Here is a 16430-nt window from a genome sequence, read left to right on the forward strand (position 1 = left end):
TGTCAGAATCAATCAGTAGGATTGTATGCTTGGAACACTTCTACCTTGAAATGTCTTCTGTTTTAAACTCCTTKCTTGCTCGCCAAATCTTGGCCTTTCTGACTTCCTTTCAAATATCATTATTWAATAAGTCATTGGTTCTGTTTAAGCAGTTTCTCTCTGGAAATTTGCTAACCTGGCATTAGTTAATCATTGAAATGCTCATTTGGGTTTCACTGTGTTTATCATCCCCTCTGCCCTAGCAAGGGCGCATGTCTCCGTGAAGGGAGGATGAGGAAAGGCAGAGAGAGGCTTGAATAAGAAAGAACTGTCCTTCAGATAGGTGTATGTCATACAGCATTAAACTCAAATGGAAGATTGGTGGTTGTTAATTTGCCATGCAGCATGATTTTAGTCTGATACAGAGCTGGGTTTGTCCTTCCTGCCATGTAATAGTAATGAAGTAGTGGTTTATGTTGCTCAGCCACAACTGAATCTCCAGTAAATACTGGAAAGCATATTCCAGAGTGTTCTCGGATTTATGTTAGAAGAAGAAAAAGCATCAAAGAAGTTTCTTCTCTACCTCAGCCCTTCACTTTTGATGGTGAAAAGCCATAGGCATTGGGAGGCAGGCAGAAGGCAATTGCAAGTCTTCTCTCCGCCTCCCCTTTCCTATGTCCTTCCCTAGGAATCTATATTAATGATTTTTTTKTTGTTGTTGTTSGTTTGTTGTACTTGTTTTTGAAAACGGAATTAAACTAACARTTGAACACACAAGACCAGAAAAGTTGGCTAGATGCAAAAACTCAAGTTACATCCTTCATGAACATGTATCAGAGGATAGCAGAGGGCTTCAAAAACAATAATGAATGAATACACACGCTTTTCATTGAAATGTATATATATTTGGTGTGCTCAAGCAATTAAAATGAACGATAGTGTTTGCCAAAGCATAGGAAGTGATCTCCATAACTCACTTCTGCATTTTCATCAACAGTTAAAAACAGCAGTGGCAGCTCTTTTACGGAGAAATCACAGGCATGTTTGTCAATGTGTTTGACTTGACTGTCCTCAGAACGGGCACCAATGGTAATGTTACTTGTGCTTGTCTATGCTCTGTTTCTTCTTAGAACTGTTGCAGGTGGTAACTGGAAGAAACTGGCCTGAGTAGCAAAGTGATTTGCTTSGTGTAGCACAGGAAGTCTGGCAGAGCCAGGAATAGAGCTTCAATCTGCCGTTTTCCAGACTCCTGCTCCTAGCCACGGAGCCATCCCACACTTCTCTTCAATCGACTGACGTCCCAGCAGACAGCCTTCCTTCTGTGTGCAGGGCCAGCTGCTTCTGAAGCGCTGTCTGACCTCCATACTCCAGATGTTTGAAGTTCCATTTCTCCAAAGCTTCTGTGAACTTTAGCAAAGTGCTTCTGGCATTTCACCAATGCAACAGGAAAGGAGGGAGGATACTCATCTTTAACTGTTTTCTTTCTGTAAGGAGGGCCTCCACAGATCTACTAAAAATCTCTTCCACTGTAGGACTTGAACTCCATTTGTCTTCAGTTACCATCTGCTAGCCTTCCTTCCCACATCTCTCTCCCTGTTCCCGAAGATACTCCTGTAAACCTCCTCTCCTTATGTTCCATCTTGACATCATCATCTTTTCCTTTGGAGGAGGCGGCAGTTGGGGAAAAGACTTGATGAGATGCTCTTGAATCCCTTCACAGATGCTCCTCATTTATAGAGCCCAGTTCTATGAGGTAGCATTTCAGTGGCAAGATTTACCAAGTTCCTCCGGCTGCCCCATTTGTGTTCTCAGCATCTTGCATGAGCAGGCTCTGAAGAAGCRTTTAGAGAGTAATGTGAGAGAAGCTGCTTCTCATTAGTTTTGTGTGAAGGATGAGTCTGTACCCTCCATAGCAGTTCTGCTGTTTCCAGTTGGCACATGAAAGACAGATTAAACATGGATTCAGGTCTGGCTCTTGGACAACTGGGCTAGTTTCTTTGCTCTGATTTTTGTCCTAGAATGTCATGCACCCGCTCGCAGCCCCTCCGGTCTGTCCTTGCCTTATGTCCCATTTGCATGTGTCCCCCTTCTGCTCAGTTTCTGCAGCAGGAGGTTTTAGTAGGTTTGCTAACAGGGTGCTCTGAAAAGGGGATATATAAATAATCAGTTTGCTAAACAGAGCTGTCTTCTCTGCTTTTTAGTGCTATTGTATATGTGTATGTGCAGCTTCACATACACATATTTTGAAAATTTAGATCTTTCTGAATTCAATTCTAGGTGAATTCTAGTCTTCCTTTCAGAAGAAGAAATGTTTCCAGTTTTGTTACTTTGCCAGCAGGAGGTGCCAAGATGAGGTATTTGTCTTTGGCCAGTAAGACTTTAAACCTGTTTCTCTAGCTCTTTTTTTCAGCTTCTTGATTTTAATGAGGCTTATCGGTGTATCAGAACTTTTTTTTTAATTAAAGATTTATTAATAATTAACACTTGCAAACACATGCTCTGGTTAATCAGAGATCAAATTTTTAATTAAGTTTGCCTTCTGCAAAACTAGTTAGAGCTTAAGAAATTTAATAGTGATGCAGGAATACGTGGGATGGGACATGCTGTGGACTTTATTGTGCTTTATTGTTATATATTCTGTGCTTCTACACTCTAAAATCATACTGCAAGCAGAAAATTCTGAGTAAATGGGATGCCTGTGGCTGCTTCCCCCTCCCTTGTTCTGACATCTGAGGAAAAATACTTAATGTATAAGACAGAAAACGTGTTCAAACTTTTCTGACTCTTTAGTTCAGTTTTGCAGGAAGTATGGCCTGCTTTGTGCTGTTGGATGTTGCTAGSAGAATGTGAGAAAATCTGTTAGTGTGCTAGGAGAATCCGAGAAAATCTGCTAGTGTGTGTAGAGAGAAGGATTTAAAGTCCTAAATCAAGGGCCAGCTCCATAGGAGAAACTGAAATATAATCTGTATTCAGACATGAACTATGAAATTCAATGATGAACAGTCTAAACTGAAATAAAAAACATACCTTCAGCCCCCCCCTYCCCCTGATGATGGTAGGATGCATAGGGGATCTACTAGTCRGGGGGTGTTTTTTGCAAGGGTGGGAGGGGAAGAACTTGGGAAGTTAATGTGTKTGTGTATATATGTATATAAAATATATATACACATACMTATATGTGTATATGTATGCATGCATGTATATACATAATAACTGTGCATTATGTACATGTTATCTCAGGAAATAGGACTTTATATTTTCTTTTGTTGTTGTTGTTGCCCTGGTCCTSTCTACTGCCTTTCCCACTCAGGTGTCTCTGAAGATTTATATATACTACGCAAGTTGCCGTATGTCTGTTGTTGACCTTAGTTCATTGTGTTAATCTGTAAAAGCTCTTGATTGTTAACCCTGACTGTGGGAAAAGGAAGGTGGCATATCACATTAAAGGAGCCGTTGCTCATCCAGCTGCTGTAGCGTTTTACCTTAAGAGGCTTGGTTTATCAGGACTTGAGGGGATGAATTTATCTGGAGAGCCTGCTCTACTCTTGTAACTTGTCCTCGCTCTGAAGAGAATGTATGTGAAACTTCTATCTAGAAGCTGCTATCTGTAGACCTACAGGAAAACGTTGCTGGCTTTGCAAGCGGGGAAGTACAACTCTGAAATTGTTTCAGTTGCCTTCTGCATTGCCAGCATCATATCAAGGGCAAACCTACAAGGTGAAACTCAAGATGCCTAAATACTCCAGCGCTTGCAGGAGAGCTGCCTTTCTCGTGCAGCAGCTGGAGGSACAGCAGGATATTCTGAGGTGTCTCAGGTGATACCAGGCACCTGTGTTCAGGCAACTGACTCCTAGCCTTACTGAAAATGTATTTGACTGTAGGAGTGCATCAGTGAAATAGTCGTGAAACCCTTATATTCTTAAAAGAATCTGAGGAACTGAAAAAAATCYCCTCTACTTTTTTTTTAGTTCACCTTAGTAACACTCTTGCTTGTTGCAAACACTGGCTTTCTCCTGTGCACTGAATGGTAATTTGGCACGACGTGGGTTTAACAGACATGAAATGCTGGCTAAGTGGGCATGATGAAAGGATACATCAGCCTTCTATCTTAGAAGTAGGCAATGACCCACCAGCCCCTGATAATGGGGCAGTATTTYTGTCAAAATTCTTTCCAGGTTTTTGTATGTTCCTGAAATGCTGGTTTACTTAACCACACATCTGTGTTGAAGTGCTTTGAAATAAAATTCAAAACTTTTTCCAGCCCAGAGTCAGGACCATGAAAGCACAAAGGAGSACAGCACATGAGGGTATTTATGCTTTTCTGCCTGGAGACAGAAGTGTGTGGCATTTTGGCTCAATTAACCCAAGGAGAAGTATACAGCCAGTTCTGCTCACTTTGAAATCACGTCATCCAACTATTAGTCTTGATCTGTGTTTGTTACAGGTTCTAAAAAAATGAGTCAAATAGAATTTGTTCTCATGGCTGGTACAAAGTCAGCACTTCTACCATTAGGCTRAACAACTGAAATAGCGTAGGATTTCTCCAAGGTAACCGTACATAGGAATAGGAGTGAACGGCTTCAGGTGGCAGAGGAATTATCTCAATATGTTAGGGTGCACTTACTCCAGACTAGTAAATCATAGCCAGAATAGAAGTTAAAACTGTGCTCTGAACAGATTTACCTTTTTAAAGAGCAGTTGATGTGAGATGTTATGAAGGTGATGTGCTCTACTTAATGAGGGCTTCTCATTTTGTCATTTAAATTTGGAGCTTTCTCCAAGAAGAAGGTGATTTAAAAAAAAAATTTTTTTATGGCATGTTTTTAATTTTTTATCATTATGTGTTCTYGGAGTTTGGATGAATAGTTACAGCACATGTTCTAAAGGCCGTTGGGAAGAGTTAAGCTCCCTTACCTTGTGTTGCAAACAGCTGGAAAGTAGCTAGGATATTAAGAGTTATTTTAAACATCACTGATGAGAGAAAATTCAGGAAGAAAAATTAGATTTTCAGACTCAAGCAGGCTTTTGATCAAATCTTTGAGCAAAGTTTAAAAGTTTTGTCGATACGGGTGCAAAGAGATGGACACCCTCAAAACTGTCCAGTTTTGATCTGCAGCTGAGTTGATCATTGTGTCTCATCAGTCATAATGTGTGTGGACAGGACGGGAGTATTAAAACTATTTCTTGTCAGTGGAGCTGACTGTTGTGTCAACACTAGTTAAGCCTCATACCTTGGAGAAGACACCTACAGGATAAACAAGTACCCATGTTCAGTGGTGCCAATTGCACTGGTGCTTTTTCTGTGTCTCCATTAAGCTTCCTTGGTACTGGGATTCCCTTGGACTGGCTGACTGAGAAAGTGCCTCTTTCCTTGTGACTGCAATCCGTGAGTGGTCTTGTTTGTAGACAAATAATTTTAAATTTGTGTGAGGAAATCTGAGTCAGCATCCCTTTTTATTTATTTATTTATTTTCATAAAGCTTTTAGTTTTATAGTCTCAGAAAAATTTTAGCTGATAGAGCCAAGTACAAATATGTATTTCTGGACCTCCTTAGTCCTCTTTAGTATATTAGCAGAAGAAACAGCCCAATTACTTAACAGCTCTTCTTTTCTTTTACTAAAAATTTTTACTTCATTTTTAGTAAGTAGAAGTAAGAAGGACAGAGACTTGTTTTGTTTCTGTAGGTCAGTTCTTGAGATTCTTGGACAGTGTCTTCATGGGGTCAGATATGTACATAAGTAATTGTAATTGAGTCAAATCATCAAGTTACTTGCACTTCATCAGAGTTAATGGAAGATGTAATTTGTAACATTGTGTAGATAACTGATTGTGTATAGTGTCTTTAAAAAGCTTTGTGCCCATTTGTTCTTGTTCATGCCTTGTGTGCCATGAGTCTATAACTGATGTTTCCTGCAGAATGTCTCATTATTTCTCTTGCAGTGCAGATATGTTCACTGCAATTCCCTGTGTCAAATATCCTAAGTTTTCTTTTCAGCTTCTTTCATAAAGTGACAGAGTAAAATGGTGCTCTYCCTGAAGAAGCTAGCTGCCTGGCTGAGCTCCTTGAACCTGGGGATTTTATTGTCTTTTTGTAGGTCAGATGATACCCATGCAGGTAGCCTATCCAATGTGCTGTCCAGGATCTCTTCAGTACAATTATTATTTCATTAACTCATTTATTTGGCAAGTTGCATTAAATATGCCTCCTTTAAGGAAATAGTAGTAAGATAAAATTATATTTCTGAAACAAAACAGGTTGATGTTCTTAACATCAGATTATTTAATTTCAGGGAAGCTTTTTGTGTTAATGCTATCTACATGGCACAACAATGAAATATACAGTTTTAGAGAMTGAAAAAAGCTGCTAATATTAAAAYAAAGTCTAGGAACAAAATTGCGAAGAGTAAGAAATTTGAAGGATATTTGTTTTTTTTCTGTTTCTCTTTCAATGAAGGAGATGGTGAAAGCACTCCAGTGTTTGCTTCTCAATTTCTGTTTCCTTTGAGTTGTGCTATAGTTTAAGGCCTCAGTGTATAAGCCTATAGAACTTGTGTCCTGTTAATTTGTAGAATTCAATTATCCATTTATTTTACTACTGTAGTCAACTGAATCAAAAAATGCAGCTCATTTTTACAGATGCTAAAACAGATCTTATTTTTCATGTTCAAACATAAACAAATAAACATAAACAAATAAGCTTGGAATCAAGCCAGTTGTCCCAGAGGTCCGGAAAGGAAATTAGATTCTTTTCTCTGGACACTCACTTTGCCATGGACTGTGTAKTTTTATTGACGGTGTTCAGTGTGAAACTTGCTTCTCTGTGCAGCATTTTCTGTAATGTCAGACTCACTTTCTGCAGACACAGTATTTGATAAATTKCTAGTCTGACTTGATACATCAAACCTAGTGTTCCAATGGGCTTATCTCTGACTAGAAATCCTACTTTTTAATATCATTTTTTCTTATATTTACATACCAAGCAATAGAATAAATTTAGGTTAATTTCACTGCATTCAAATATAAAATGAATGAAATGCTTTAATTTCTCAATTAAATTGGCTTTCAATAATGCTAGCTTTAGCAAGGCCAGTGACTCTTAAGAGAGGTTTGAAGAGATTACTGTCAGGAAGTACAGCACCAGCTATGCACAGAACAGGATACAAAGACTCGAAGTCTGACTAACACTAAATATGCTAAGAAGATGGCGTGGGAAGCGGTAACAGGTCATGCTGCATGTACGGCTATTTTATGTCTGTACTTTTGCTCATATAAAGTAATTCTGATCTATTTTGCTAGTATTTAGATGTGTATAATGCTGTTTACGTGGTAACCAGGGCTTTACGTGTTTGAAATACATTGCTAGTAACAGACACCACCCAAAACTCTGTATTCAACCACAAACCAAAAGGGTGAAAAAGGGAAACAATATTTGCAGAAGACTATTGCTGATAACAAGCTGCTTTGCCTTCCTTTTGTCCTTGTTTTCTGTTAAATTGCAGCGTGGGGAGACATGGGGAGTTTGAGCCTATGTTCATTCTTGTATCTATGAACTTAGAGCCAAACAGAAAAGCTGCTGACATGCGGCTCAGGATATCTGTTTGAAGGAGGTTCATCATGTGAAAATAAGTTCTTAAAACTGCTGCATGAAATAGCCACAAAAACTGTCARTAAAAATGATTTCAGGCTTTTGTGTGTGTGCCTAATGTGCTTCATTTGTTAATTCATTCTTTTTATTAATTTTTGAAAGAACAAGGAAATGCCAGTGGAGTGACTTCCATCATCTCCTAATTCATGAGTGAAAGTTTTTACTTTGTACCTTCATTCTTGTGCAGTGTCTTGGACTGCGATTATGGAGAAAGGTTGTTGCTTACTGTTTATATTCAGTTAGCTACTCTTCTCACTGTTGAGTCCTGGGCGGTTGGTCATCTCTCTCCTAACTGTTATACASTCTTCCTAAAAGCCTGGCAGCTTTTTTCCAGCTTTACGGTAAGTTAACAAAGAGCTTTAGTACAATCACAGAATCGGTAAGGTTGGAAGGAACCTCTGGAGATCATCTTGTCCAACCGTCCTGCTCCAGCAGGGTCACCTAAAGCATGTTAGACAGGGTTGCATCCAGGCAGGCCTTGAAKATCTCCAGAGAAGGAGACTCCACAACCTCTCTGGGAAACCTGGTCCAGTGCTCCGTCACTCTCACAGGGAAGAAATTCCCCCTCATGGTCAGGCGGAACTTCCTGTGGTTCAGTTTGTGCCCATTGCCTCTTGTCAGTTGTCCCATGTGACAGGACAAGAGATTAGTCCCGTCCCCTTGACACCCTCCTTCAGGTACTTGTACACATTGATAAGATCCCCCCTCAGTCTTCTCTTCCCCAGGCTGAAGAGGCCCAGCTCTAGCAGCCGTTCCTCATAGGGCAGGTGCTGCAGCCCTCTGATCACCTTCGCAGCCCTACGCTGGACTCTCTCCAGTAGCTCCACATCTCTCTTGTCCTGGGGAGCCCAGAACTGGACACAGTACTCGAGACAACCCTCTGAGCTCTGCCTTTCAGCCAGTTTTCAATCCACCTCACTGTCCACTCGTCTAACCCACACTTCCTGAGCTTATCTAGGAGGCTGTTATGGGAGACAGTGTCAGAAGCCTTGCTGAAGTCAAGGTACACAACGTCCACTGCTCTGCCCTCGTCTCCCCAGCCAGTCATGCCATCAGAGAAGGCTATCAAAGTGGTTAGGCAGGATTTCCCCTTGGTGAATCCATGCTGGCTACTCCTGATCACCTTTTTTCCCTCCATGTGCCTGCAGATAACATCCAGATTGAGCTGTTCCATCACCTTTCCAGGGATGGAGGTGAGGCTGACTGGCCTATAGCTGCCTGGGTCCTCCTYGAAGACTGGAGTGACGCTGGCTTTCTTCCAGTCCTCAGGCACCTCTCCAGTTCTCCAGGACCTTTCAAAGATGATGGAGAGTGGCTTGGCAACAACATCCGCCAGCTCCCTCAGTACCTGTGGGTGCATCCCATCCGGGCCCATAGATTTGTGGATGTCTAGCCTGCCCAGAAGGTCTCTACTCCTTTCCTCCTCAACCAAAGGAAAGTCTTCCCTTCTCCAGACTTTCTCCCTCATGTCCAGGCTGCAGGATTCCTGAGGGCTGCCCCTAGCAGTGAAGACTGAAGCAAAGAAGGCATTTAGTAATTCTGCCTTCTCTGTATCCCTTGTCACCAGGGCCCCCGCCCCATTCAGTAGCGGGCCCACATTTTCCGCAGTCTTCCTTTTGATACTGATGATGAAGATTCCCTTCCTGTTGTCCTTGACATCCCTTGCCAGACTCAATTCCAGCTGGGCCTTAGCCTTCCTCACAGCATCTCTACATTCTCTGACTGCATTCCTGTAATTCTCCTAAGTAACCTGTCCTCTCTTCCACATTCTGTGTGGGATTCTGCTTTCCTCTTCTGTTGGAGTTTTGTCAGGAGCTCCTTGCTCATCTATGCAGGTCTCCTGCCACCTTTGCTGGACTTCTTTCTCCTGGGAATGCACTGCTCTTGAGCTTGGAGGAAGTGATGCTTGAATACTAGCCAGCTCTCCTGGGCCCCCTTTCCTTCTTGGGCCTTCCACGAAGTAGGTGTCTGAATCAGAGTGCAAAGTCCTCTCTCCTGAAGTCCAGGAGATCCTGGCAATCCTGCTTATTGCCTTACTTCTTTCCTGCAGGATCCTGAACTCCACCATGGTCACTGCAGCCAAGGCTGCCCCCAACCTTCACATCTCTAACCAGTTCTTCTTTGTTGGTTAGGACAAGGTCCAGCAGGTCATTCTTCCTCGTAGGCTCCCCCGCCATCTGTGACAAGAAGTTATCATCAATGCATTGCAGGAGCCTCCTGGACTGCTTGTGCCTTGCTGTGTAGTCCCTCCAGCAGATGTCAGGGTGGTCGAAGTCCCCCAGGAGAACCAGGGCCTGTGATCCTGAGGCTACTTCCAGCTGTCTGTAGAAGGCCTCATTGGCTTCCTCTTCCTGGTCAGGTGGCCTGTAGTAGACACGCACAACAGTGTCCCCCGCATTAGCCTGCCCTTTGATCTTTACCCAGTAGCTCTCGACTGCCTCCTGCTCCACCCCTAGGCAGAGCATGATGCATTCTGCTTTCCCTGTTGYCTTGCCCAGATGAGCAGTGCTCCTGCAGCTTGGTTCTTGAGGAACTGGAGAAGAGAAAGAGTTGAGAAACCTGAAGCAGAGTTTTCCTGTACAACGTTTCAGGAGTATCCGTTCACGTAACACAGATCTAAAGAGTATTTACCTGGTATAAATCTGTGATATTCAGTATAGTGAGTTGTCTTGTTCTTCAGGACAGTCTGAAGTAGTGATTACCTGGGTTGATTTGATAAATCAYGTTTTCTTTTCTATTCTTTTCCAGCTGCGCTTGCATTTATTGAGAGAAGCTGTGGTTGCTGGTGTGAATATGTGACTCATAAATTTGAGATTTAGCGGGTCCAGATTAAGATGGTTTAAAAAATTTTTTTGATTGTTTTTTAAACATGTGATCTCCATATATGTGGGTTCTGTTAAATTATTTTGCTACTCCAAAATCAATTCAGCCAAATATACTGCATTCTCTATCTTTGGAAAGTGTTTTTTGTCCTGGGTATCTTGCATACTATACAACATACATAGAGCTGTACCTGCAACACAGAAAAGGAAGAGAAAAAAAAAACTGTCTGGTGTATCACTGTTCTACTGTACTTGGCTTTGAGGCTGCTTCTGAGAAAGCAAACAGTTAAATTTTAACTCTACCTCCTGTTGATCAACTGTTTCTTCCATATGATTTTGAAACAAGCAGAGAGTGGAGGCAGCTAACCATTAGCAGTCTCRGGGGTTGATGATGCTTCTGGGRTTAGCTGGCTTGTTCCCTAGCACCCAGTCCTAATGGCAAAGGGCTTTGTCTGCTGGTTTAGCTGAAAGATATTTCTTTTGGGAAACATGTGCTTTCAGAAGGGCTGTCTTCTCCTTCTTCCCAAAACAGTACAATGCTGGACTTTTTTCCTGCTGGATTGYGTTACCTGGGAGTGAGAATCCTTTCTCTATTCCACAGATTTTTAAATTGCGCCAGATATTTGTTTTCAGCATAGGCCAAGTGTACTTGAAGTCAGTCTGACTGTTTCTTAGCGATTGTTAACCTGCGTTAACCCAGCCTATTTGCTCCTCTCCGTCTGTGAGATTTAGAAACAGGTTTTGTGTGCGAAATTGCAGATTAACTGTTGTTTATCGGTCTCATTATCGCRTCAGAGTGGACTCTTACAGCTACAGGTACCATGCGAATGGGCTGGTTTGGCTGTTACCTGGTACATGTGGCTTTTCTCTCTTAGGTTTTAACTGTTGGATGGTTGCGTAAATATGCTATCCTGCTAAAAGCTGTTGTCATCTTCCTCTTCTGGAGGCAAAGAAACAACACTATATTGCCTATGACTAAGCACTAAACTTCTATATCAGCATCAAGCAAATAGATACTTAAATTGAAAAACTGTTATGTGCTTTGAATTGACTAGTGAACACGTAACAATTAGCCTGCAGTCTTTATGGAGCTAGAGAAAGTAATTTCTTCTTGAAGAAGCAGGATGCCTCGTAGGAACGTGTTGGCCTGGGCAAGGCATGTGTTTGGGAGCCTTTGCTTTGCACAGGGCAATGTATTGCCTTTTTTCCAATGCACCAGAGCTGGTAAATAAGAGTTGCAGTCTCTCAGTTGCTTTGAACAGGAAATACATCTCTTGCACAGACACGCCTGCATACCATTCAAGATTTACATATGTACCATAACTTGCTGGCCCTGCACTGTGATACAGATAGTCTTCTCTCCCTTGGTTTACGTTATTGAGATTTGTGGAAAGACTTTACAGATCACTGCTCTGTATTTAATTTTGGATAAGCTGTCTGACATAATTAATATATGTGCTTTTCCTGTTCTAAGGATTTTTTTCTACATAAACAAGAATTTGCTGTAAGACTGCTTCAGTCATGTTCCAAGGCATGTATGGTACAGCATCTGTTCCTGGAATTTCTTATCCTCTGCTCCAGTAATTTATGGAATTTTCRTTGTTCATTGGAGGGAGAAGTCAGCCTTTATGGACCACCTGCTAGGAAAAGATGCATCTTTTTGTGCTGTAAAGTGTTCCTCCCTTCTCCCCCTCTTCCTCCTCTTCTCCCACCCCCCAAAAAATGAATTCTTTAATAGCAACATATTATATCCATGAGAATGAAGTAGGAGCATGAATTTCAATATGCATGTATTTACCTACTGTATTGTAATGCTTAACATACCTGTTTTAAAGCATTGTAGTATGTACCTTAGACTGACATTATCCTCTGCCTCCTATATTGCTGTGGTGTTTAGGTGACTCTAAATTAAGATTTTTTTCACCTATTCAGACCTCATTTATTAGAAAATGTGAAGAGTTGTATCTTATTAAAACAGAGTTCTGTAAAATAGTTCAGAGTTCTGTAAGACAGTTTGTGACCTGATATTTTAATGATCCATTGAAGAAAATGGTTCAGATTGCATAGACAGATTGCAAAGAGGTGATCTAAGAAAATACAGAAGAAAATTTGAACAATATTTCTTCATCTTTCAGAAAGCTAACCAAAAGACAGGAAGTGTATAATTTAGGCAAATACATAGGATTACCTYATTTAGTAAGATGCTTTAATTTGGATTTTTTTGTTTTTTGGCTTCTCAGAGCCATGAGCATTTAGAACACTGAATTTTGCTCCAAAATTTTGTTTTAACTGTGTATGTTTGCATTAACTTGCTTGGAATTGAGTTAGTGAATGTCTTGCAATTCTCTGAAAAATCTCCACTGATGGTTTTTCTATTCATATTTCTTACTCTTCTAGAGTAAAAGAGCCTTTTGCAAACTTGCAGGCTTGCTTCATGTTGCTGATTTTAGGTGCTTCTTCACTGTGTCCTCACTTCCAATCTGCAATGCAATATGCAGAAGCTGTTAAGGAGAATTTTAGCTCTTTTTGTATTTACTTAGAAGAATTGAAGATTTTATGAGCATGTACACAAATTCAAAGCAAAAAAAGAACAGTTCATCCTTTGAAGGCATTTCATAATGAACTCTGACCGATGAATGCTGGCTTTCATAGAAACAGTCACTAACTGTTTCCTTACCTTTCTTAGTTTTATTGTCCTGACTCATATAGAAGTAGAGTGAAATATAAAGTTATTTTATGCCTCATCTTTGAGTCTTTGTGCTTCACTAGACAAAATCTGCATGTCACAATATCCTTTTTAGGCTAGGGCAGATGGCCATGTCTAGAGACTTACCCAAACTGGTATTGATAGACAAGGATTTTCCTTTCTTTCTTGACTTTCTTTCTGTGACAGTCTGTCCTGGAGAAACTGATGCTTATGGACTGAAGATTATTTTCTTCAGTGTGGGGAGGAAAAATGTGGTAGCTCTGTAGGATTCAGTCAAAGTCACTTAGAAGAAGAGTGGTTGTTTAGGTTAGATATCTCCTCCAATGAGATACTGAGGTTCTGGTAGCTGCTTAGACCAGTAAGCAGACCTTGAAATAGGCTTCCTAGAGGTGGGGCTTATTTTGGTATCTGATGCTTGATCTGTACTTGTTCTCCCACAATTGGGGTTTTAGCTGTGGTTATCTTGCATGTAGATGGACATGTTTGTGCTGTGTGATTTGGTTTGATCGTTCACCAGGTACTGGGCTAACCTTTCCTTTCCTCTTTAGCTTTTTCCTGATAAAACAGTGGTGCTCAGCATGGGTGTAAGTTTTGTTTTCCTATACAGGTATCATTAAAGCTCTGTTTTATTCTTTTAGTAAAGCTGTTGGAAATTATATGACTAGCTTCAGTGCTGAAATTGTTCCTTCTCTATGCAAACTGTTATTTTGATATACACCAATGGCTTTGCTGAAAGAAATTGCCTCAGACTTCTAAAGCTTAGCCCCCCTCTGGGGCTCAGGGCAAATTGCTTAGCTTGTCTGTCGAGGTTTCCTAGCTGTGGAGTTGAAGTAATTTATTACTACTGTTGGTCATAAGAATGTTGAGGGTCAATCTGCAAATACTGTTTCTTTATAGTGTCTTTATAGTGTCAAAGCAGTAATGTATAATTGTAATGAAATAAAAGTGCAGTTATTGCAAACAACATTAAAGTAGGTTAAATTCATTTTGTCAATAAACTGGCGTACTTCCAGCAGCATTAACTTGATTCAAATTCTCTTTGTCTAATAGCAAGAGCCTAAACATTTAGTTAGCTCTGTAAAGAAAACAGCAAATGCTTAAAGAAACTTGTATTCTCTTTTCAATCCAGACCGTGGACATCCATAAAGAAAAGGTTGCTCGCAGAGAGATAGGCATTTTGACGACCAATAAGAACACATCGAGAACTCACAAAATCATAGCGCCAGCAAATATGGAACGTCCTGTAAGGTATATTCGAAAACCTATAGACTACACGGTGCTGGATGATGTTGGCCATGGTGTAAAGGTAAGAACACCTGGAAACTTGAGGATTCCAATCCTCAGGGGATAGGGTTGCGGTGGGTTGTTACTGATATTAAAACATTTAGTGGATTTATTGATATGGTAAGGAAGGGTCATGGGTTATACCCACGTGCAAACATTTCAATAACATAATGGATTGTTTTACACAGATTTTTCTTTTGAACAATGTTTATCATAATCTTGTGACTGTTGGTAATAGTCACAATGCCTGGAAACAACGGCTCATGATCTTAATGGACTTTTTGTAGACATACCTTTAGTGTAATGGCTTGTCAGAAAAGCCATGACTGACTGCTAAAATTCTCACTCCTTCGTCCTCCGATTAAATTGCCTTTGCCACTCCCCTTATCTCTTTTTGTTATTGAGAGAAATTAAGAAGACAGTTACGGGGAAGCTGACTGGTAGGGTTTTTTTAGTTTATTTTTCTTTGGTGATGGGGAGTCAGCTAAGCTGACATTGAAATCTCAGTGACGTTTGTTGTCTCACTTCCATTTGTGTTTTTGGGCAGCTGTTTCTCTCCCTCTGTAAATAAAAGCCCTTGTAAGTTAATGTGTAAGTTAACTTTGGAAGGTCACGGTTGAAGTGAATTAATATAGCACCCTTTGCTTCCTGGACATATTTTATAGCAAATAATAGCTTTGTATTTTTCCTGAGTAGATCTTAAAGTATGTTCAGTTCACAATAGTCTTCCCTTGCATGGCATTAAAAAGCTTTTATTCAAGACCAGTGTATCCTCTAAAGCTTAATGTGCTCTGGTTGGTTGGTGGAGCAGCTAGATCAGCCCTTCATGTGCCATATGAGTCAGTCAACTCTTGAGGACCAGATCTTTCAGAATTATTCAACACAGTGGAGTGGCGGAGTGCCTCCTGCATTCTGGTGACCCTGGGAAGGCTCAGAGGAGTCGAATTTCAACACAGGCTAGAAGGCAGTTCTCGCCCATGGCAGCTTTAAAGCTATGAATTAATGTAATGGCTATAGACTACCTGAAACTCTTCTGTTGTTAGCAAAACCTGTATCTAAATTTGTAACCTTTAGGGTTGTTTTACACTAATAATCTAAGCTAGTGTGGATGGAATGCAGTCCTGTGAAAGAGTCTGAAAGACCTGCCCTGAATTATTTTGAAATTAAAAACACTGAAGTCAGAAATTGATAAATACTCAGTATAATGTCTGCATGTGAAGAGAGCGCTCTATGAAAAACAGAACCCTAAAATCCAYAAGCCCAGTGTCAAGTGTTGGTTTCTACATTTAAATGTTCTAGGGGCCAGGTATTACAGACAACTCCCTTTAAAAGTAGAATAATTATTAATAGTCTCCAAAGCTTATGTTTTTAGAACAAGTTGCATCATACAGGCTCAAAAAGCAATTGCTTGATCTGTAAACCCTGATGTTTGGTATGAAGTTAAACTATATTGCATTTTCTGATGTGACTACTTGCTTTTAGGTGTACTATTGCCTTTATTTTAATAACATCTATCCATCCTATCCATTTAGTGGAGGGAAACTGATGCACTGTTTACCTGTTACTAGACAGCTCTTAGGAAGTATTTTTAATGTGAATATTCGTGATTTTTTTTATTGTTAGTGATTTAACTGTGTATTTTAAAAAAATGGTCTGTTCAGAGTTAAAATAGTTTCTAGAAAAAAAAGCATTTTGTTACAAATCAGATACAAATTATGTCTGACTATTGTTTCTTTACTGGGTGACTTACATGAGTCTGTTTTATGACTTCTCTGTGTAAGACATAAAACACCGAGGAGAAAGACAAGGTTGGTGTCTGCTACACAAATGAAGTAAGCTGCCAGCCAGGCCTCAGGTATACAGTTCAAGATAGTTGTCATCCATATGATACCTTCATCAATGTTGACCTCCACTGGACAAAGCTTTTAAGATTGGACTGAGATAGCGAGTAACCTAATCCCGTGTATTTAGCCAGCATATTATTGGGATTCC

General features: G+C 40.4%; 1 protein-coding gene across 1 annotated transcript in view; it reads left to right on the forward strand.

The window, feature by feature from the left end:
• ABI1 (abl interactor 1) overlaps positions 1-16430 on the forward strand; it is an 88744-nt gene that overhangs the window by 44957 nt on the left and 27357 nt on the right. The window contains exon 5 of the mRNA XM_085318315.1: positions 14284-14460. Within this exon, the coding sequence (XP_085174441.1) occupies positions 14284-14460 (177 nt within the window). The remainder of the gene's footprint in view (positions 1-14283; positions 14461-16430) is intronic.

The sequence above is a fragment of the Rhea americana genome, unplaced genomic scaffold (assembly GCF_003343005.1).
Source record: "Rhea americana isolate MKP2758 unplaced genomic scaffold, rheAme1 scaffold_53, whole genome shotgun sequence".
NCBI lineage: Eukaryota > Metazoa > Chordata > Aves > Rheiformes > Rheidae > Rhea > Rhea americana.